Genomic DNA, 21,156 nt, shown 5'->3' with positions numbered 1-21,156 from the left:
ACTCTAAAGTAGGAGAAAGGAAGTTTGTGTATTTCTCAGTAGGTTTGAGATAAAGAAAACACTGATGCAGAAATATGATAAAGAAATATTGGACTCTCTTGAAAAGCAATTTTCTTTTTTTTCTTTTTTCCAAGTGTCTATTTTTTTTTTTTTAAGCCCCACTTGGAGCAAAGAAATGCAGTTTTAAAACCCATTTTCATGCTTAAGATTCAGTGGGAAGGGGTTTAATAGCAGGCTATAAAAATCCCTTACTCTTTAATGACTTATTTTTGCAGATTTGCTGTAAAGTACAGTAAATGGTCATTGCTCAACTCTTCCCACCGATGCCCCTTGAACTCTGCCATTGATGGTGAACAGCAGAATCCATTCGCATGGGTTTCTTTCTCCTGAGAACCGTTCCTTCCTAGCATTGTTGAGACGTCTGCACTCTGACAATCTAGGCAGAATCTCTTAGCCCAACTGATTTGCTGATTGTACTCCGGAGGAAATTATCAAACACGTAATGTACAATTTTAAAAGAGTGATTTATAGATGTAGAGACGATGCTGAGAGTTTTCTGCCATCCTCTAATGTGTATTCTGCATGTCCAAAGCCCCTCTTCAACCCTATTTAAGTCTTGTCTGTGTTCCCCCAGGACAAGGAATTCACCCAGAATATACTCACAGGCTATGCGCACAGAGGCCTTCCTGCTCTTGGAGGTCCCCAGGTGGCTCCATGCCACACACTGGCACCAGTAGTCTTCTGGCCCGTGGAAGTCCTCCACCTGCTGCCTGGTGACGTTGATAAACACCTCCCGGACCTTCAAGCCTGATAAGAAAACAGAGCAAATCCGATGAGGCTGTTATATTTCTCAAATAGAAAGTTAAGGCTAGCCAAACCTTTTCTTGTTAATTACACAATTCTGTTTTTAATCAAGGAGCAGTTTTAATTACTTTGACAATAATATATTACTGCTAATTAAATCCCAACAGTTGAGTAGGCTGGAAAGAGTAAGTGTAAAATATCACCGACCAATGTGGCTCTAATACAATATAATGGTTTCCACAGTGCCTGGGCTTAGTGCTTTTTAATCTTTCTTGGTGTAAAATCGACTATAAGAAATGTACCAAATTAGTTACTGGGATTGTAGAAGCTCAAGAGGCCTCAACAGACCAACCCCAGTGACATAGTTCCAGGTGGTTCTAAATGCCCCTACCCAAGTATAACAGTGGGGACAGGGTCACTCTAGCAGTACGGCTTAGAAGAAAAACAGGGACAGCAAACATGCACGGGATGGGACCAAGGAGGGCCCAGCAAATGTGAGGCAGACAAGTGGAACTAAGTTAGCCTTAAAGCCCAGAGAGGAGGACTTGGGAAGGCCTTTGGAACAGTGGCAAGAGGAGGTGAAAAAAAGAGAGGCTTTTGTAGAAAGAGGGGCTAAGGGTACATCTGTGGAATGAGATAAAACTAAGACCTTGACCTTCTGTTGTTGTTGTTATCATCATCATCATCATCATCATCATCATAAGTACTTTGCATTTTCCTTCTAATAGTTAGAACGTCTGCCTGGTGCTTCTTACTGGGGAGAGAGTTTCTTCCAAACATCTGACCTAGGACTATCAGCCTTTCTTTCTTTGGGAAGGACAGTCACCTTGCATAGAATGCCAGGAATGAAAGGGCACAGCCCTCACTAGCCATGTTAGTTAAATCATCGCAAGCAGGGTAGCAGCCTTCATGTCGGTACGCTCTCTCCATGCAGTCAACACTGGCCGAGGCTGGGCTTGTTCAGGAGGCGCAGCGTGGGAAATAAGGGTGATGCTTGATGAGTTTCACCGAAGTGTCTAGCATCCCGATAAGCCGTGAACCTGCTCACTCACTCCGTTTCCAGAGCACTCATGCAGTAGACACCGCTGCATCCCCACTTCGCACAGGTGAGAACTATGACTTAGACACATTTGTCCATAGTCACACCATCCGGATACAGAAGACCTGGGGTGTGGTCTATATCTGTCTTATACCAAAACCAGCACTAAATACAGGTCCCACTTAAAAATTCAGTTCTTTCCCTGAGTTTTAGGTGCTTACACTTCAGTATGGAAATAAGACTAACATGGAACATGTAAAGGAAAATTAACTGCGTAACTATGCTTTTTAAGTGATAAGGGAATTCAGGGGACACAATCATCAGTAGAACCTAAGTGAGCCAGGGACACTTGGGTGAGGAGGTGGACCATGATTGTATCTCGGGTGGCGGTAGGATTTAAAGAACATGGATGGAGGTGTGGGATTAGTCAGGCTGGGGAAGCATTCCCTTCCACCCAGTCAATGATGGGCTATTTATAGTGTGTGATGAGAGAGAGCATTATGGTCACATAAATTGCTATGTACAATTTGAGTTATCCTAAGTGTAGGAGGTAGCAGATATAGAACATCATCTTGGTGACAGTCGATTTTTCACATTTCTGCGGTTTGTGCAAAGTGCACAAGTACACCCTCTTCTCTGGCAGAGATGGAAGAGTCCTGAGAGCCATCTCCTAGTCTCCTACACTGAATAGGAAAGAAGCCTTAGAGGTGTTTTTATTGTTGTTGCTGCTTCTCCCTCCTTTGCACTTAAAAGGAGTGGGAGTGGGAGGGCAAGGACAAGAAGAAGGCGAAGTTGGCAGGTGACGAGAAAGGGAGAATGTCACAGAAAGAGAGAATAAAGCAAGATTATTTTTAAAAATGGTTTGTCAGGACAGAAACAGACTAGAGAGCAGCCCCCTCACTGGGGATCAGAAAGTACAGCTGAATAAACAAAAAATAAGGAACTGGGCTGTAGAGAAGAGGGCTTGTTTTATATTTTTCTCTTTGATTTCAGGCAAATGGGAGAGTATCTACTTTGAACAGTGAAAGGGAGGAGAGAGAACAGCAAATCAGTGCAGCCAGGTGATAGTTAGGGTAATGCTAATATGGCAGGGCTCCCCTGTCCCAGGTCATGGAAACGTATTAGGACAAAAACACCACCACATGGGAATCAGGCGTCTCACTGAAGAAGCATCTGTAAGTGCAAAAGGCCAGAAATGCCTTCAAGCTAATGGGGAACAAGCCTGTGTTTTCACTTTCTCCATCTTACAAGAATATCTAAGCTATTGGCTTCCTCTCAGCTGGAAATGAAGACAAACGCCGTCGCAAAAATGGTTCAGGATTATCAGGTTTACATAGCAGGAAGTTTCCACATACAAACCTCAAAACTTGCTATGATTTAATCTAGGAGGCTTGGTATTTTAAGGGTACTAGGTATCAGTTTTAATGAGGTATGGTAAGACACAGAGAAACAGAAATAACTGGCATAAAGAAAAAGGTTGACACTCACAAATCCCTAGAAACAGGAAGCACAGCACACCATGCAGGGACACGCGGGGAAGCACCAGGGTCAGCCAGCAGGCAGAAGGGCAGGGGGAAAGGTGGGCAGGAGGGTTTTTTGTGTTTTCCATGGGAAGGAACTGGAGAGGCAGCATAAACAGATTTAGAATTGGCGAGTTTGAATAATTCTGGGACACAATGGCTACCCTAGTTGTCTGATGCCTAGTCCTGGATTTGGTGCAGGGAAATATTATTGGCCCAGACTGTAAGAGCTCCGTGAAAGAACTGGTTGGGGGAATATGCTCTGAATTGGTTGGTGTGCATAAGAAAGGCATGCTCACAAGCAAATTGTTTGTTATCGCTAGACATCAGCCAGCCCTTTGCAGGGGATTACCTCCAGAGTCAGCTAAACCCCAAGAGCACCAAATGCAGAAAGTAGAAAATATGGTTACTGCACATGGTTTGCTTTGGAAAGCATGGACATTCGACCATCAACCCCACCATGAAGGTCATAGCTGATCTTCCCCCATTCTTGTCAGGAAGCTTTGCAACCCCTCATTCAGACTAACTACAGTTGAGAGGAAAATGTTGAAGTCATAGTTTCAACATTAGAGTGGCTCAGTTACAGGTCCTTCCCTGAGGTTGCCCACGAGATTGGCAAAACAAAACAAATGTAAAATAACTATTTCAAAATACAGTGTATTTTTTCCTCAGGTAGCATCTGCAGGGATAGGCTTCTTTAAAAGGCCCCAGTGGCATCATCCCCCCCAAAGGCAGTATGTTATCTCGCTGGATTAGACCTCTTCTTCTAACATGAGGTCATCAATCTTGTCTAACCATCCCCTCCCTTGGAAAGTCATGAACACTTTGTATCCATTATACTTTTTTCTACAATTACAAGAAATTATTGAATAACATAAAAATTTAAAAACCATTATATTCTCTCACAAATCTTCATTATAGCTATGTCTTGTGATATATATTTTATATATGTACGTCTGTATATATACTATATATAAATGTTATACAACAGATACACACACATACGAGAAGCCTCACACAGGAAACATTCACGGAAAGCAGCTCTATTTAAAGAAACCTCCACCCACTTGCCTTCCCTGAGGTTCATCCAGTCCTGTTGCAGAGAAAGCCATCTACTTCTACATTTCCAGAGCTGGCAGCTAACAAGTTCATAGGAAAGGCTACAGAAGAGCAAAAATCCCAGGCAAGCAGAAGATGGCATCCCATGAATAAGAGAGGCATTCTACCTGATAAGTTGTGTAACTCTAATAAGCATGGAAAAGTCCAACCCTTTAAATTATTGTGCAAATTATAACCACCGGCCCTTGTTATGGAGTAGAGTCTTACAGAATATAAAAATACGACTATGAGACTGATATGCTAATAAGCTTTCAATGCCGTTGGATGGTTTAGTTGTAGATAGACTAATGCTGGCAGCAGCTGAATAATTGCTCTGCATGTACTAAGCATAACAGAGCAGCACAGAGCTTTATCATTTGTCAGCTTTATTTGTTTAAATGAGAAAAAACGCTGACAGCATTTATTGCTGTAATCCCCTTACTTATCAGATAGAAAACACTAGTGACTCTTAGCAGGTCTAATCCTGTTGGGAGACTAAAAGTTAGAGAATTTTCCAACAAATTGAAGGTATACGCTCCAATGTTCAAAGAAGAGAAACAGAAGGCAGGAGGAAAGAAAGAGAGAAAAAGAATGAAAATCATTTATTTCGGGTCAGTTTCTAATTAAGGGCTCTAGTCGTAGTGCCAACTTGTTCTGTAGGAAAGAAAGGATTCGGGAATAGTATTTAACATTCAGCACCATGCCAACCGCAGCCCTGTGCCTACTAACAGCTGTCCCCACGCCTCGTATCTACTGCTCATCGCCATGCTTGCACAAAGCCCGTCAGCAGCGTTCTGCCTGCTGGAGCTGCCAACATTTCTCAGATACACCTGGTGATGGGCGCCTGGCTAGGAATTTAACCCGGTTCTCCGTGCTTACCATTCCTCACAGCTCTATGTTCTTGAACCGTTTAGAAGTTGTCTGTAGCAGGATGCTTGGTGCAATAAACTGAGTAAGTAAAATCACGAAGCTAAGTGAGAATTCCTCTCCCTCCTCCGAGATGTTTTTCATTTCTCAAACTGCACCGAAGCGGTGAGAGGCCAGCAAACTAAGTTTTGATGAATTTCTCTCTTGTCCAACTTCCTGTTCCCGTTTCCCTGGGCCGCTTTAGCCCAGTGTCTGGCCCACTCTGGGCCTGGTTTTCCACACTGTCATGTTTTGTGATTGAGGGTTAAGCACAACGATTCTATAGCTTTCCAGAGACAAAGCTCCGAAAAACTGTTCTAAAACAACTTCCTGAGTAGTATAGGGCCCTGCTCAATTCTCTGAGAAAGAAAAAGAAAATCAAACACCCTCCGAAAAGCCACCGTCTCACAATGAAGAGCCTTCTCTAAGGGACCATCATCTCCCTCGGGAGCTCAGTCCCTCTGACACTTGGCTTTGGCTCTGAGTCAGGCTCTCCGTACCCCACTGCCCCGAGAAGGCAGAAAACTGCCCATTCAGCTGGGAGAAGTGAGTCCACACACACACACACACACACACAATGTTTTCATGTATATATAAAAGTTTTCATTTTTCTCTTACTAGTCCAAGTTAGAGCCTATATGCTTGAACAATGAGAAGCTTCCTCATATGTTGAATAACATATTGTTATGATCATTACTGATGATTATACCTTTGTATAGTAATTACTTTACTTTTGTTAATACCACCGCAAGCATTATCTTATCCATCTTAACACCATGCTATTTTTATTTCCCCTTCTATTATTATTTTGCCATAGATCCCATAGGAATTCCTTATTGCCATAGTAAATACATCAAAGATGTTATACGGTGTATGACATACATTATTAAAAAATTATATGTGCCTGCCATTGTATTAGGTGTTGACGATACTATGACAAAATAGGGGATCAAGATCCCCACCCTCAAGGAGATTACAAGCTAGACTGGAAGACATTTCAATCTGTCCCAACAATGCAGTGTGACGATTGCTCTGACAAGAGAAGAGCAGGCTGAGACAAGGTCACACAAAAGGGGCTTCTATCCTTTCCACAGCATCAGCAAAATCTTCTGGGAATGGTTCCCAGTCTACCAAGGAATTGAAGGCTCTGTCTTCACTCAATATTTAGCTTGGCATCAAGGGCAAGGCTCTGGTAAGGAAACACAAATCTGAAACATATTTGAAGTTTCAAAATTCTGAGATATAGGAAAGCATTTTTAGGGAAGTGTGCCTCCATTTCTTGGGTTGGGAAGGGGGACTTATTTGTCTTCAGGCCAACATGCTATTGAAATAGTAAATTAAATGTAGATAATTAAAAGGTAGAACCATCCTTCATTTTACTGGCAGATGCTTAATTAGGGCTAAATGTAGTTTGCCACTTTATTTCAGCAACAAGATTAAAATGTATTTTGATTAAAAAATAGCCCTCCTTTGAATGTGCACCATGCCTAACGAATACTCTTTAGTTTCCCCTGGATAATAACCACTCCACACATTCCTCAGAAGCACCAGGAGTTCAGTCTTAAGTACAGAAACTAAGAATACACCCAAGCTCTCCAGTTTCCTCCACACTAGAGATTAGAATTAATCAGCACCAAGGTGTCTGGCAGAGAAAAGCAAATTAACTTGATAGCGTTGCCTGATAACGGAGAGAAGGGAAACTTAAGAGGCAGAAGTGGTCATGGTAGGGTTATTTAGAGGACGGCACCCTGTGAATGACTCACTCAGACATCATACTCCCAACCTGGCGAGAAACACTGGTGTGATTTCCAACCGGCTGCCCCAATCAATGACCTTCCATTCCCAAAGTCACTAAAGTCACCTCCTGCTGGGAGATGGAGTCCTGAGGCCAGTACATTTATCACACAACTTCTATCTCCCGAACTGGCCCTGAGAAAAATGCAGATTAAATGTAAATGGAATGAGTGAATCACAGGCAGGTGGAATGTCATTCCAGGAAAGCAAATTATTTACCTGTTAATAATATTAGCCCTTCTTTCTTTCTGGAATTGTAAAAGTCTATAATTTTCTATTTTTGAAGCATAATCACCAGGCACTTACCCCATTTAAGAAAAAAGATCCATTGTATATTTATCATTTTGAAGGCTAACCTTGACTGAGCACTTGCTATACACCAGGCACTGAACTAAGCATGTCATGTGTATTAAGTTCTGTAACCTTCACGATGGTTCTATGTGGTAGATAGAATTATTACTGCCATTTCACACATGGGGAAACTGAGGCAGAAGGAAGCTAAGTAACATATCTACCTGAAAGAGTTCATAGATAGAGACCCAGAGTTCAAACACGGTGTCCTCTAACACTAACACCCATGCTCTTCACCGCTGGACTATTTTCAGTTGTTTTTGGTTTTATTTTTAGATCCTTATAATTCCCACTTCCAAGAAAAGAAACACACTTCTGACTGTTGCACGAACTGAAAAGAATGAAAAAGTCTAAAGACACTGGTCAAGAATTTAGGGTTTAGAACCAAGCTCTGCTCAATATCAGAAATTGTTATTAAATGACATAAAAATGTTGGCTGCTTTCACATCTCTGCTAAGGATGGAATGAGAGTAAATGATCTCCAGATTTTTTAGGAAAGGTGAAATTAGACACAAGGGAACAAGTTCTTCACACTCTATCACAGGTTCATGGGAAGAATTCATAATATTTTCCTGAAAACCTTTTACCGTTCTGTCAGTCCTCTCTCAGAGGCAGAGTGCTGAGCAAAGTGCAGTCTGCATGGGGTGGGAGAAGCTTTCCGTGAAAGTGAGTTTTAAACACACGGGCTGCCCACGCAACATCCGAGAAATTGATTATTTCTGTGTTATGTGGTCTGAAATATATGCTTCCCAAACGTACCTCGGTGATTTGTGAATCATTGAAGGCAACTTCAAATTAATGGTTTTTTGGGAGATACTATATTCAAATCCCCATCACCAGCATGGAAAAGTTCTTAGATGTAAACTTTTAAGATTTAATGCATTTTTAGTTCTATTCTTCTCGCTTTTCTCAACACAATCCATTAACCTCTTATCCCTAGAGAGTGACTTCGGTTGTTTAAAAAGGAAATCACACACAATGAAATCCCCGAAATGATATTCTTTAAGAAGAAAAATATGAGTTCACCAGAGTTGAGACTTTTCCCATAACGCACTGGAATCCACATTATTTCACTCATTAGAGTTCGGTATCTCCAAGGTAGAATAGGCTAGGAGCCACGGTGCACCATTAGGGAAACTCCTGTTTTTACTGAGCAATAAAGAACTGGTTTTGCTTATTGATAACTCAAGCTTCCCACAGGCTACATTATCCTGATTGCCAACAAGTTTTGCTGGTGGTGGTGGTGGTGGTGGCTTTTGTGTGCATGTGTGCGTCTGTCTATTTGTTAGATTAAAGCTCTTCATTTCTGTGTTACTGATCACACCACCCTTTGCTCAGGGGCATGATTCCTGTGTTGAGATTACCTCCCGACTCCAGATGTTAACAGAGGACAAACACAAGGGAGAAGAGGCCCCATATTTCCAGATGAAATGAGGCAGAATAAATGAAAGGATCCCCTGGCTTGTGCAGGAACGGAGAGTGTACATTACTAAGAGGTATAGCCAGGGCTGTGCAAACACACTAACTCATGTCAAATAAATCGCACTTTTTGCAGGAAAGAACTCTAGCTCTGGGTTTTTCTAAGCTAAATTGCATGAAAACACACAATCCTTTTTCTTCTCATTCGAGCTGTTAGATGACGGAACAAATTACCAGAAAGACCAAAGGCAGTTTGCAGCCTTTTAACAACTGTAAGGACTTACTGCTCCCAATCTGGAAACAAAAGATTCTGTGTCTTACTCCAAACACTCCCAGGTCCTATGCATTTCCCACTAGTTCCGCAAAGAAGAGAAATCTGCAAGTAAAAAGTATCAAAACTCTCTGGGATTTGAGAAATGGAGACTGCATTAGCCAAAGATATATAAGCAGTTATATCCAACTTCTTAAAAGAATACAGATATTTCTCTACCTCTGGTCAAATGCGGTCTCACTGTCCTTGGTCTCCCAGCTCACTCACTGCTGCTGGATGGGCAGGAATTATTTTACAGGCCCAATCAAAAGTCATTAAGTCTGTAAGGGTAGTGAAGCCCTGAGCTCAAGCTCGGCATTGAGGAACCCAAGGGAAGTAATGCATCTATTTTTCAATACCTGAGGCCATTTTGTTTCCAACTTTAATTGCACTTATGTATTGGTTTTGGGTATAATATCTCCACTCATCTTGCTCCACTTTCCACTACCCCACTATTAATACAGAGCCTAGGAAACATAATTGCAGTGTGCGGTAGACAGCGGTTTTCATTAACTGCACAGACGAAAACTGTTTAGGGAGAGACCTTTCTTCCCTATTGATTCAATCAAAATGACTTGGAAGAAAAGGTTGTGCTTATTAAATTCTTTTCAAAAAGGTAGCTGTTAAAATTTAAATTCGTTCTCAACAGCATTGTTAAAAAATGGTATATAATCTCTTCAGATTTTGTCATTTATGAATTTTTGTTCTTTCCAGTTCCTTTGGAATTTGCGACTTTTTATTGGTCTTTTTTTCTTACATGTAGGAAGTGGAGAGGTAAGGCTTTTACATGGAGACAGAGAATATAATCACCGCCGCTGTCTGCAAGACATGGGGTTGCCTAGCAATGCGAGGGGAATTAAAAGGGGGAAGCAATAACAAAACAGAGCGCCGCGAAATTACAAGAGGGCAGTGTCGGGGTGGCTCGCAATACTTATCCAGGGGTCTTTAAATGAGACCGGATATAGGATTTTCTAGCAGTGGTATAAAAAATAGATGATCATTTTTCAACATTCTTCCTCTCTTTCATTTGGAGCAGTTCACCCAATGGGACTCCGCTATTTTGAGTTCATTACTGGGCAAAATCTAGGACAGACACATCTGAGGATTAAACAGACAGCCCCACTGAGCCACTGGTATTTGAGTCCTTTCCAGTTGGACTAATTGAGTACATGATACATGAACCTTTCATATGCTCTATTGTTTCATAGGCTTTTGCTTATGTGGTAAATGCTGTTCCCGTTGTTGCTCTCTCCCAAATTTCAGAGCCTTCCTTTGAAATTTTCGTGTCCAGATAAGTGAGACTCCTATTGTTTGTGACTCAGTCTCTCCCAGCAACAGATCTATCAGGATCCCAACTTTGGGGGCACAAAAGCAGAATCTTTCCTGACATCAAGATTCGATGTGCTGTCTTCTTTTGATTACACCAAATCTGGCCTTGATTACGCCAAATCCATCTTAAAAAAACAAAGCAAAACAGCAACAAACAAAAACCTCAACTATATCTGGAATCCTGAAAATGTCTCTGTATCTTTGGTTGTAATAAACTTTTGTCTAACAGTGCCATAAACATGACACAGAAAAAACGATTGGCCTTTACAGAGATGGCAGATACGGACAAGAATAAATAAATTCCAAGGGGACAACTATAGGATGATACACTCAGGAAATTGAAACACTAAACAGATCATGATGGGAAATGATGAGCCATGTGCTGAAACTCATCCTTTTGTCAGTAAAGGAATTTGGCAATGTTTTCATTGAGAAGAAGAACAGAGGAATCTGGTTGTAAAGGTGGCTTATATGTCAAGGAAGTATATTTGAAGTGCCAATCAGGAGATACAGGTTCTAGAAAGAGCTATGCCACGAACCAGTTATATCTCTTGGAACTTGAGTCTTTTAATGGATAAAATAGGGATGTTAGGTTATCACTAAGATCTCTTCCAGTTCTCACATTTAGATTCCAGAGCTCTAAGCATCTTTTTGGTCTATAAAACAACAGCTTTAAAACTGGCACTTTTTTCCCCTTCCTCATACTAGTTCCACACTGGAATGAACAGGGGATCGTGATAAGGCTTTAGGTGTTTCTCTGCCTTCTAACATTATGCATTTACACTGCAATCCCAAGTTGGTTCAGAGCTGTACAATATTTAACACTGCTTGTATATATATGTAGCTTTTTGCCTTCCTCTTTATTGATTCCTAGGCAGAGACAGAGTATTACGTGAAGATCTCTTTGTAATAATTTTCCCCTTCGGCTTTGGAACACAGCACACATTGTGCTTACTCCCTTGTCAGCTGCTGACTATGCCCCCCCGACTCCTACGGAGGTATTTCTCTAGATCCATTCCCTTTTCATATCACCTGTTCTCTCTTGACAACTCCTCCGTCTCCATGATTTCATTCTTTATTGATGATTACCAATTCCACTTTTCTATCTCTGAGCTCTACCCAATTCCAGACCTACACCTCCTCATTATATCCCAGAAGTATTTAAAATTCAGCTTGTCCAAAAAATGACCCCACACTTTTCTCTTTGCTGATGTAATTCATTATATTAATTGCATTACCCTCTGCTTCTTTAAGAGATTAATTTTTATTCCTCCAACTTTTTCATTCACTCAGTCAGCTATTAGGTCTCATATGTTAACGTGCTTCCCATACTGGATTTCTACTCCTTATTTCTGTGGTCACCATTCTAGAAACCGACCCTCCTTTTTCAAGTCTCCTCACTTCCCTGTTCTCTTTGCTTCTTACCATTCAAAAAGTTGGGCCAGATTCATCCTTGGAAGTGGAGCTCCAGCCCATCACCAGCAAAGTATCCATAAAAGTAAGTAAAGAACTCCTCACTCTGGTACTGGAGGGTTTTCATGCCATTAATAGAACAAACTTTTCCAGCTATTAGCTGCTATTCTCTAACATCAATTTTATATTTTAACCAAACCAAACTTCTGTTGAACACATGTCAAGCTTTCTTTTGTTTGCTGATGTTGAACTTAAGATTCCCCAGACTCCTCTCGGTCCACTTAGTGAGCACCAATGGGGTCTATTTGAATTTCACACTCGTCAATGTCCCTTCCAAATGCTATTGCTTCCATACCTTTCCTGAGAGTCCTAGTGATTTTTTTCCTTTTCCTTTACAGCACCATCTACCTCTCTCTTGGACATTTAATATGTACTGCACTATGGGTATATTGATCTTACACTTATCTGAAGGTGTAAAGCCCTAGAGATCAGCGTTTGCATCTTACCCTTCTTTGAATACTTTGAAAGGCCTAACCTAGTGTATTGAATGGCACTGGCATATAGTTAATAAATTAAACTGAACTGAAACTTCCTAATTATACTCCTTTTTTTCTTTTTACTTATTAAAGTCTAATTATCTATTGAGTGAATCGGAACTAATTAAATTAATAATCTAGGGTGAGACCAGATTGGATTTAGAATGAGACTAAATTTTTAGGTAGTCTGAGGAGCCAAAGTTCAAAAGCATATACCGTTTCTGTTATACACTAAAATATAAAACGTTGTAATTTTTTAAAAGCTTTGAGTCAAATGATCTTGCTCTGAAATTCAGCACAAGCCCATAGTTTACTTAATCTCTTAGAGCCTCAGTTTCCTACCCAGAGGACTACTGCAAAGACAGTAAGATAATATCTGTCAAATGCTTAGATACGTCCTAGTTCATAGGAAGTGCTTGATAAACATTAGCTAGTATGATCATTAATCTCATCATCACCACTCGTCAGCCACAATAGCCAAACTAATGAAGAAAAGATGGCCCTAAAATTATTTTATATTGGAGATTCTGTTTAAGTCTGGTAATCTAACTTGGGCTTTATCATTACCCAGTAACCAAAAGAACTTAAGACTCAGAAACCACTGACTGTGAAGGAAATACGCAAGAATACTATCTAGGAGGAAAGATTAAAGAAACTGAAATTATGCCGCTTAAAAAGGCATTTGCTTGGTGGAAGATTTGTCTTCAAAGATATTTAGAACTCAAAAATGAGAAAAGGGACTGCCTGACTTTATTTCTAGTGAGACTATTAACTTCCATGCAAAATTAGGTGTCAAAGTCACAGAGAGCAGGAAAAAGCAATGTCCCTGTGCCATAGGGAGGCGACCAGCAAAGGAGCTGTGGGGCCATTTAAAGAGATGATTGCACTTTATTCAATTTAGACAATGGTGGGTGTCTTACATAAATTGAAATCTGAGGATCTGAGGAGCTATCAATGGATTCTTCATACTCTTACCTGAACTCTCATCCAGACTCTCCTCGGAGACATGCTCATTTTGATGGACCCACTCGCCATTGCATTTGAAGAATATCTGCATGGCTGGCCTTGCTTTGCACCTCAGTGCAATGGGGTTGCTCTTGATGATATAAGCATCGTCTGGCTCCTCTATGAAATGAGGCAGTGTCCCAGGAGCTGATGGGATGGATTCAGGGAGGGCTTCGCCATTGTCAGTTCCTGCAAAATTAAGGAAGAAATTAGAAGAGAGCCTACACTGGCGGCACATACGTCAGGGCACAAAGCACAACCCACACCAGTTCTAAGAATCTTTGCTGAAAAACTCTGCATCATGTTAATACAGCAGGCTCATAAGGCCTGTGTAGATGAATTATTTTCCAGTGTCACTGGAAAAATGAAAATAATGAACAGGAGCCCCCCCCTTTGCTGAAAGAACTGAAATAAATATCAGTGTCCTGAGAAGCTGACTCTTAAGATTCAGTCTGGTGAGTGGTACTTCAAGGTGTTCAATAAAATAATGTGAAACAAATGTGGTGCTCCCACGAGTGTGAATAAAGGCATGTTGATGGAGGATGCGCAGTCATAAGACACATCCAGACAATTCCAAATTTTCCGCTTTCCTTACCTATGAAACTTTGGAGGTCATCTGCTATTCCACCTTGGATAGGGTTTCTTCCCGAAACTCACCAACTGAACTAAACTATGAAAGGAAGGCACATTGTTCTGTCCGTTGTTGGCCACTGTTCTCTACCCCAGTACTCCTTCCCTATATACTATGAATCTCACTTTCAAGGCTAAGGACTTATAATTACATTTGCTGAGAAGGGAGAGAGAGAGAGAGAGAGAGAGAGAGAGAGAGAGAGAGAGAGAGATTTTCCCCTAAATTGAGGGAACTGATGAGTGGAGTAAAGCAATATTTTTTATATTTTGGTAAAGGCAGGACTCCAGACTTTGCTTCATTGCCTATTCACTACATTTAGCAAGGACTTAAGTCCAAGCAAATGACCTTAAAGTCAAGGGAAGAAAGTTCTGGCTGCTGAGCAATATGGAGATGACCGAGAGGAATGGTATCTGTGCCTTCCAATGGCCATTGCAGAGCAAGAACAAAGAATGCAAGGATTTCAGTACCAACATCAACCAGGCCCTGGAAAGGGTCATTCCCATTCAAAGCAAACCAGTCTTAGGATTACGCTGGGGAAAATTAACCTAGTAAAACCACTGTAAGAACAACCCAGTGCATCAGGGGAGAGCCTAGGAGACAGGGTGCGCCCTGTGACCCAATCTCACTCCGTAGGCTATCAGTGTGATTCTGAACAAACAGAACCTCATATTCACACTGGCCAGCACTGTAAGTCATCCGCCACTATCACTGCAATAAATATACTGCCTACCATAAAACAAACAAACAAATAAAAACAATGTAAATCAGCAAGCATTGTCAAAGGCAAACATAATTCACAACATTAGGAATACTGTCTTGTTTTAAAACTTTTTAAGGGAGCACTCTCAAATGTAAAAAGAAGGGGGGCTAGGACACAGAGGTATGGCTGCCTATAATTATATTTTTGTGTAAGAAAGAAAATAAAGGAACAGTTATAAAAAAGGTTCCTTGCCAATAGGATCATACAAGCACTATTTGTGCCACTACAATAAATTAAACATAAAAATTGTATGGTTCTCCAAACTATTTTTTCCATAAAATACATCAACTTAAGGGGGGAAAATAATAATTTAAGATGCTATAAGCTTTAAAATACAATTGTATTAGAAAAGTTTATTCATGTGTAAGTAATTGGAAGTGCCAAAAATCATCATAAAGCAAATACTCTAAGTAGTAAGCGAGCAAATAGTGTGTCATAAAAGTACAATAAAGTCACTCAAAAAATAAAATATGTATATAACACATGGAATAAGATGGGTTTCAGGATAGAATCTGAGAGGATTTTTTAAAAAATGTTTTAAATTATATTTACAACGGACTTCATAAAACATACCATATATTAATTCATTTTGTTGCTGACTGTTCATGCCGATTTCCATCCCCAATAAATACCAAGTCCCCTCAGGCTTTTGTAAATCAATGCATTAGAGAAAATGACAAAGGTATTAAAGATTTTATATGGGTATTGAACAGCTCACACTCATCAGGGACTTGAGCTCTGTCCAAAGTAATTCATTGTTGCAGAAAATGGTCACCTGATAAAGAATATATACCAAACAGCCACAGTCACACATTTTGAACTAAGAATTTTTGCTTAACTAGTAACAATGCATGATGTTTGACATAACTACTTAAATGGGGGGTGGAAATCATATAGAACAATCTCCAAGCAAACAGTGAGCACATAGTTACCCAGCATAAAAAAAAAAAAAGACAAATAAAGGCACTAGATCATAAGATAAATCAAATTTTAACCACCCCATTCACAAAAACAGAGATCTGAAAGCAATTAGGATACCCTCCCGCTATTTTAATAAATGCCCTTTAGATAAAGTAACAAGTCAGCCTTCATCTGAAACACAGAGCAGGAGAATGGAATGGAAAAGTTGGCAGGCTAGCTCAAGGACTTCCATTAAGAATCAATCAATCTTAATATTCAGAGCAGAAAATTTTTTAAAGGCAGAATGCAACATTATATCTTTATTATTGAAGCTATGTCAAAATCATGCATAAGTAGGAAAAGGGCCAGGATCCATGCAAACAAGAAACAAAGAAAGAAAATCAATTTATTAGGGGGGCAGTGGGGAGGTGAGAGATTGCAGGTACATATTTGTACATGTACTACCACTTATTTGTATCCTTCTAACAAACAAATGCCATAAGTGAAAGCAGAAAGAAGTCGGTTTTTAAAAATTTTTATTTTTTGCTTTGCACAGTGAAGTGTTGGGAGTGATGTTTACCTGACAGTGTTCCCTATCCCCCCCTTTTCCATCCCCAAGTTCCTCACTGGGCTCAGGCTCCAGCTCCTGGGCAGCAATGCCCTGCCCTTTGGGTGGCTTCTCTGCAGCAAGAAGGCTGGATTCTCCCAGCGGCCTCTCCTTCCTCACCCCAGGGGCTCAGTAGCCTCCCTCCCTCTAGCCTCAGAGGATGCCTGTCATGCTCAGCCCCACCTATGGCTTAGAACTGAACTGTTCAGGAAATTCTCAGGGGAGTCACCAAGCAAAGGGAAGGAAAGAAAGGAACTTAAGTGGGAACTTTTATGTGGCTGGGCTGCTGACAGATCCTGTTCTTTACAGGAGGAGCGGGGAGGTGAGACTTTAATAAATAGTTTTATGGAAGACTGCATGAATACTTTTTGGCTTCCCAGTAAATTTACTTGTAATCTCTGTACAGTTACCACTGTACAGAGTAATTCAGAGAAAAGTTTTAAACCTGGTCTGAAAAATGTTGGCAGCTGTCTGACCCAACCCTGTCTTCTCCAGTACCACTCCTACAGCAGAGACTGGAAGTCCGGATTCAGTTTACTTTCTGCAGGCAAGAATGCAGCACCGATCCAGCAAATGAGTCACAAGCAGAAGTTTCTGAGAAAGCTTTTCTTTTCCTGACCCTGCTCTTTCATTCCTGCCCTTAACTGGGAAGATTATGAGGGGCACAGATGTACCAGCTCTGACAATACTGAGGCATCCACCTCCAGATAACTTATTTTTTTAATCCTTACCTGAGGGTATATTTTTATTGATTTTAGAGAGAGGGGAGGGGAGGGGAGGGGAGGGGAGGGGAGGGGAGGGGAGGGGAGGGGAGGGGAGGGGAGGGGAGGGGAGGGGAGGGGAGGGGAGGGGAGGGGAGGGGAGGGGGGGAGAGAGGGAGAGAGGCATCAATGTAAGGAACATTGCAATCGGTTGCTTCCACATGTGCCCGACCAAGGATCAAACCTGCAACCTAGGTATGTGCCCTGACTGGGAATCAAACCTGAAACCTTTTGGTGTATGGGACAATGCTCCAACTAACTGAGACACCCAGCCTGGGCAGAATAACTTTTTAAAAAAATCTATTTATTTAAGCTACTAATAGTCAGATATTCTGTTGTTTTTGCAGAAAACATCTCCTATCCAGACAACTAGATCTTTCTTCTTAAAAAAGCCAGAGCTCCAAACGTCACGTAATTAAAACTCAATATTCTAAGTGTAAAATAAAAGAATTTTGGTAAGCTAAAAGACGTGGAAACTCTGCTAGCAGAAAGTAAAAATAAGAGCTGCCATTTATTGAGTGATTGCAGGTTATGGTAATAAGCCTTGTGCATGGATTAAGCCATTTAAGCTTCACAGCAGTTCTCTGGGGTGGGTACTGGAAATGTTCCATTTTGCATTTGAGGAAATGCTTCAATTATGTGTTTTGTCTAAGGTCATATAGCTAGTAAATGGTGGCACATAATTTGAACACAAGTCTCTGACTCCGCTCCAACCACCTCACCATTCCATTTCAGTTCAGTTCAGATGAATGGACTTTTAGAAGTCTGATGCTGTAAATTTAGTGAGTGCCTGCCTTATGGCAATAACAAGCAGTTCATAAAGTGATGTATTATGTGTGTGGCACCTCACCGCTTACAGTAGGTTGACAGTCATCTTAGAGATCACTCAGTTATCCTCTCAGCTAGACTGTGATTCCAGGTCAAGATGGGTGTGTTATGGTCACATCCAGAGATGATGTTGAAAAATAAATATTTTGGAGAGAACAGCACAGCAAGAACTCAACTAATTGTATTCAACTGACTAGGCATCCTCACTAAAGTCAGGAACAGACAAAAGAAGTCAAAGAATAAGTGTTGTTTGAGACTAAAATAATGAGAAGGATTTTTCTATGTTTCATTTGGAAATCGTTTCATCTCTTTTTATGCAGAAATATTTAACCGCTAAAATGCCAATTAAAATACAAGGAATCTAACAGTAGACAGCGAACCTCAGCAAGATGAAGGGACTGGGCTCCGGGCACTGTCATTCCATTATGTTGAACCATAAAACTCCCAACATGTGACCATTTGATCTGTTAAATCTGTAATGGGTTTGGGAACCCTGGAGGCCAGTCATGTACTGGGATTTGTAAAACCCTGGTGCTGTATGCTGGTACTCCATGGGGTTAGAGTGTAGATTAAATTGAGTTTCACCAGATTGTGAGAAATTCTAAATTATTTTTGTACTTTTTTCCTAAGAGTACTTTGAAATACACTTCATTTTTCTTTTCTGTCTCCAAAGTACTCTTGTCTTCTCACTGGTATGAAACATTATTATTTGTTCCAAAGTCTTACCATATACAAAGATTACATCTGGTAAAACAAAAGAACTTTAGAATCAAATAACTTAAAGTCCTGGTTAACTGTGTGACCTTAGGTGAGTAACTTAATTCTGAGATTCCATTTCCTCATCCATAAAAATGGGCAATAAAAATTTATTAGTCAGTGTTTTGTGATGTGAGATAATATATGTTCAAGTGAGATAATATATGTTAAAAATACTATATGGTTAAATGTTACGTAAATATAAAGTGCCATCGCTACCACCACCATCAGCATCACGGCCTGGATAAATAAGAATAAACAAAGAAAAAGGAATTATAAATATGATCTCTAAGATTTCCTTTCCCCAAATTATTATCCTAATACTTATACTTCAATTTTATGATTACTATTATTATTTTCATCCCAGAGCCCTTATGATATGAACTGCAGTTTATATCATTTCTTTACTATTTGCTATCTAAATGTATGTTAGTAAAATTATTTTAGGTCAAAATCTCTGAAAACATGCTTTGAAGTGTTTATTTATTCAATAAACAGATAGTGAATGGTTACACCATATTCCAGGTACAGGGTCCTCCTATAAAGCAGTGCAATGATACATAGTGGACTTCCTGTTGGCCACACCTGAATACTATTGGCTTTAATAGGTAATCAGTTATTAATCATAGGAGATTTTATAGTATTCTAGAGCACCTCTCGATGCAATATATAGATGAAGCAAGGTAATTTAGAAATATCTCTTTAAACTCTACTCAAAGTCTGTGAGCATATTGGCTCACAGCAAAGTGCAAGTCAGAGTAGAAAGCCATACTAGGGAAACCAAGTTACGTAATCTAAGACAACACTATAGAGCTGGGCTCTCTGCTTTCATTTATGTAAATGTGACTTATCTCCATCTGGTTACTTAATTAGAGGGGGGATTCACTGTACCCATTTAATGAAGAACAACAGCCGGAATTTTACATACCAAATATTTAATGTAATTTATGAAACACAGACTCTTTCCCTTGGCCCCAATAAAAGTTTTCTTTTTTTTAAACTCAGAAACTATTCTGCCTTCATCCCAACCCCTAATGAAAATGAAAATGTTTTATATCACTGCATTTGCATAGTTCCCCTCACCTGTGTCGATCTTATATATTTTGAGCCTAAGATATTATTCCATCGAGTAGATCTTAAAAGATCTTAAAATCTGCAGAGTGGAAGACGGTAACAACACAACACATTCCAAGAAACCTGAAGAGCTATTCTTAGTTTCTCAAACAAGAAACTTCAGATTTCAGTGGAGTTTATAAAAGCACATTAATTAGCCCCCGAATTACCACAATATACCTTAACATATTCAATTCTTTTTATTTGACATATGTGTGCATGCCTACTAAGGTTAGGCAGTTCTAGGTACTCTGCACTCAGAGATCACTCAGACATAGTTAATTTCCTCAAGGAGCTCACAGGCTCAAATTAGAGACAAATAATTACAGAGCAATGACGAACATGCTAACAGTATACTGGAAGTATACACAAAGGGTCACCGCAGCACAGAGGAAGGATAGGCGGAGAGGGAGAGAGAGGGAAAGCGAGCGCCTAACTTTCCTTGGAAGGGCCGCGACAGGCATCACAGGGAAGATTGCATTCCAGCAAGGTTTGGATTTGGATGTGGGCTGAACAGAAGGCATTGGAGAAGGCACTCTAAGGCATGTCATGGCACGGGCCCACGTGTGCCGTGAGTATTTGGGATGGAAGTTAGATAGAGCTAAACGTCACCTTCATTAAAGTTCATAGTTTGCAGAGTTTACTTTAAGATTTGCACTAAACCCCTGGCCCTAATTAACTCGAACATCTCTCATTTCTATGTGCTTTTCACTAAGGGCTTTCTGAGCTGTCGAGGCAAAGTAACCACCAAATCACAGACAGCTGCCTTGGTTTGCAGTAGGCACCCTAAGGCCAGTTTAAAGTGATTCTGTGTATATACTTTGAATAGGGAGGGACCAAGTTGGTTCTAATACAAAGATAGCACAGAGTGATTCTTTCAGCCACAGTGACACAGGGGACATAGCTCCCAAGGTCACAGGGGAAGTTTTTTGTTTGGGTTTGGTTTTTAAATTGCAACCACCATTTAAGCTCTTGCTTGAGTTACATGCAAATTTGAGTTCTCAAACTGGGTCTAGGCTAGAGATTTTACACCAGTTCCCATGGAAGGCGTTGTCCCTTAATGGAACCGAGCAATGCACAATCAGACTTAGCATGAGGCGCCTGTTCCCGTAACAGTGTCTCCAAAGAAACTCTGAAGAGGCCAAATTCAGCCCAATAGTTTTCTATGTGTCATAGGATTATTGATGATTTAAATTTTTATTAAGTGTTTTGCGTTTTCTATGTGTTTAAATGTGTTCTAAAATAAGCACTTAGAATCGGAAAAAATACACACACA

The 21,156-nt window shown here is 40.4% G+C and overlaps 1 protein-coding gene across 8 annotated transcripts in view; it reads right to left on the bottom strand.

Annotated features, from left to right (window-relative positions):
* UNC5D (unc-5 netrin receptor D) overlaps positions 1-21,156 on the bottom strand; it is a 466,349-nt gene that overhangs the window by 203,827 nt on the left and 241,366 nt on the right. For all 8 annotated transcript variants that reach the window (XM_087814164.1, XM_087814166.1, XM_087814165.1 and 5 more), the window contains exons 2-3: positions 13,495-13,713; positions 664-807 (exon numbers count right to left, since the gene is read on the bottom strand). In XM_087814164.1, the coding sequence (XP_087670290.1) occupies positions 664-807; positions 13,495-13,713 (363 nt within the window). The remainder of the gene's footprint in view (positions 1-663; positions 808-13,494; positions 13,714-21,156) is intronic.

The sequence above is a fragment of the Miniopterus natalensis genome, chromosome 2, assembly GCF_054644295.1.
Source record: "Miniopterus natalensis isolate mMinNat1 chromosome 2, mMinNat1.hap1, whole genome shotgun sequence".
NCBI classification, from domain to species: domain Eukaryota; kingdom Metazoa; phylum Chordata; class Mammalia; order Chiroptera; family Miniopteridae; genus Miniopterus; species Miniopterus natalensis.
This window is presented reverse-complemented; position numbering and strand designations above follow the sequence as displayed.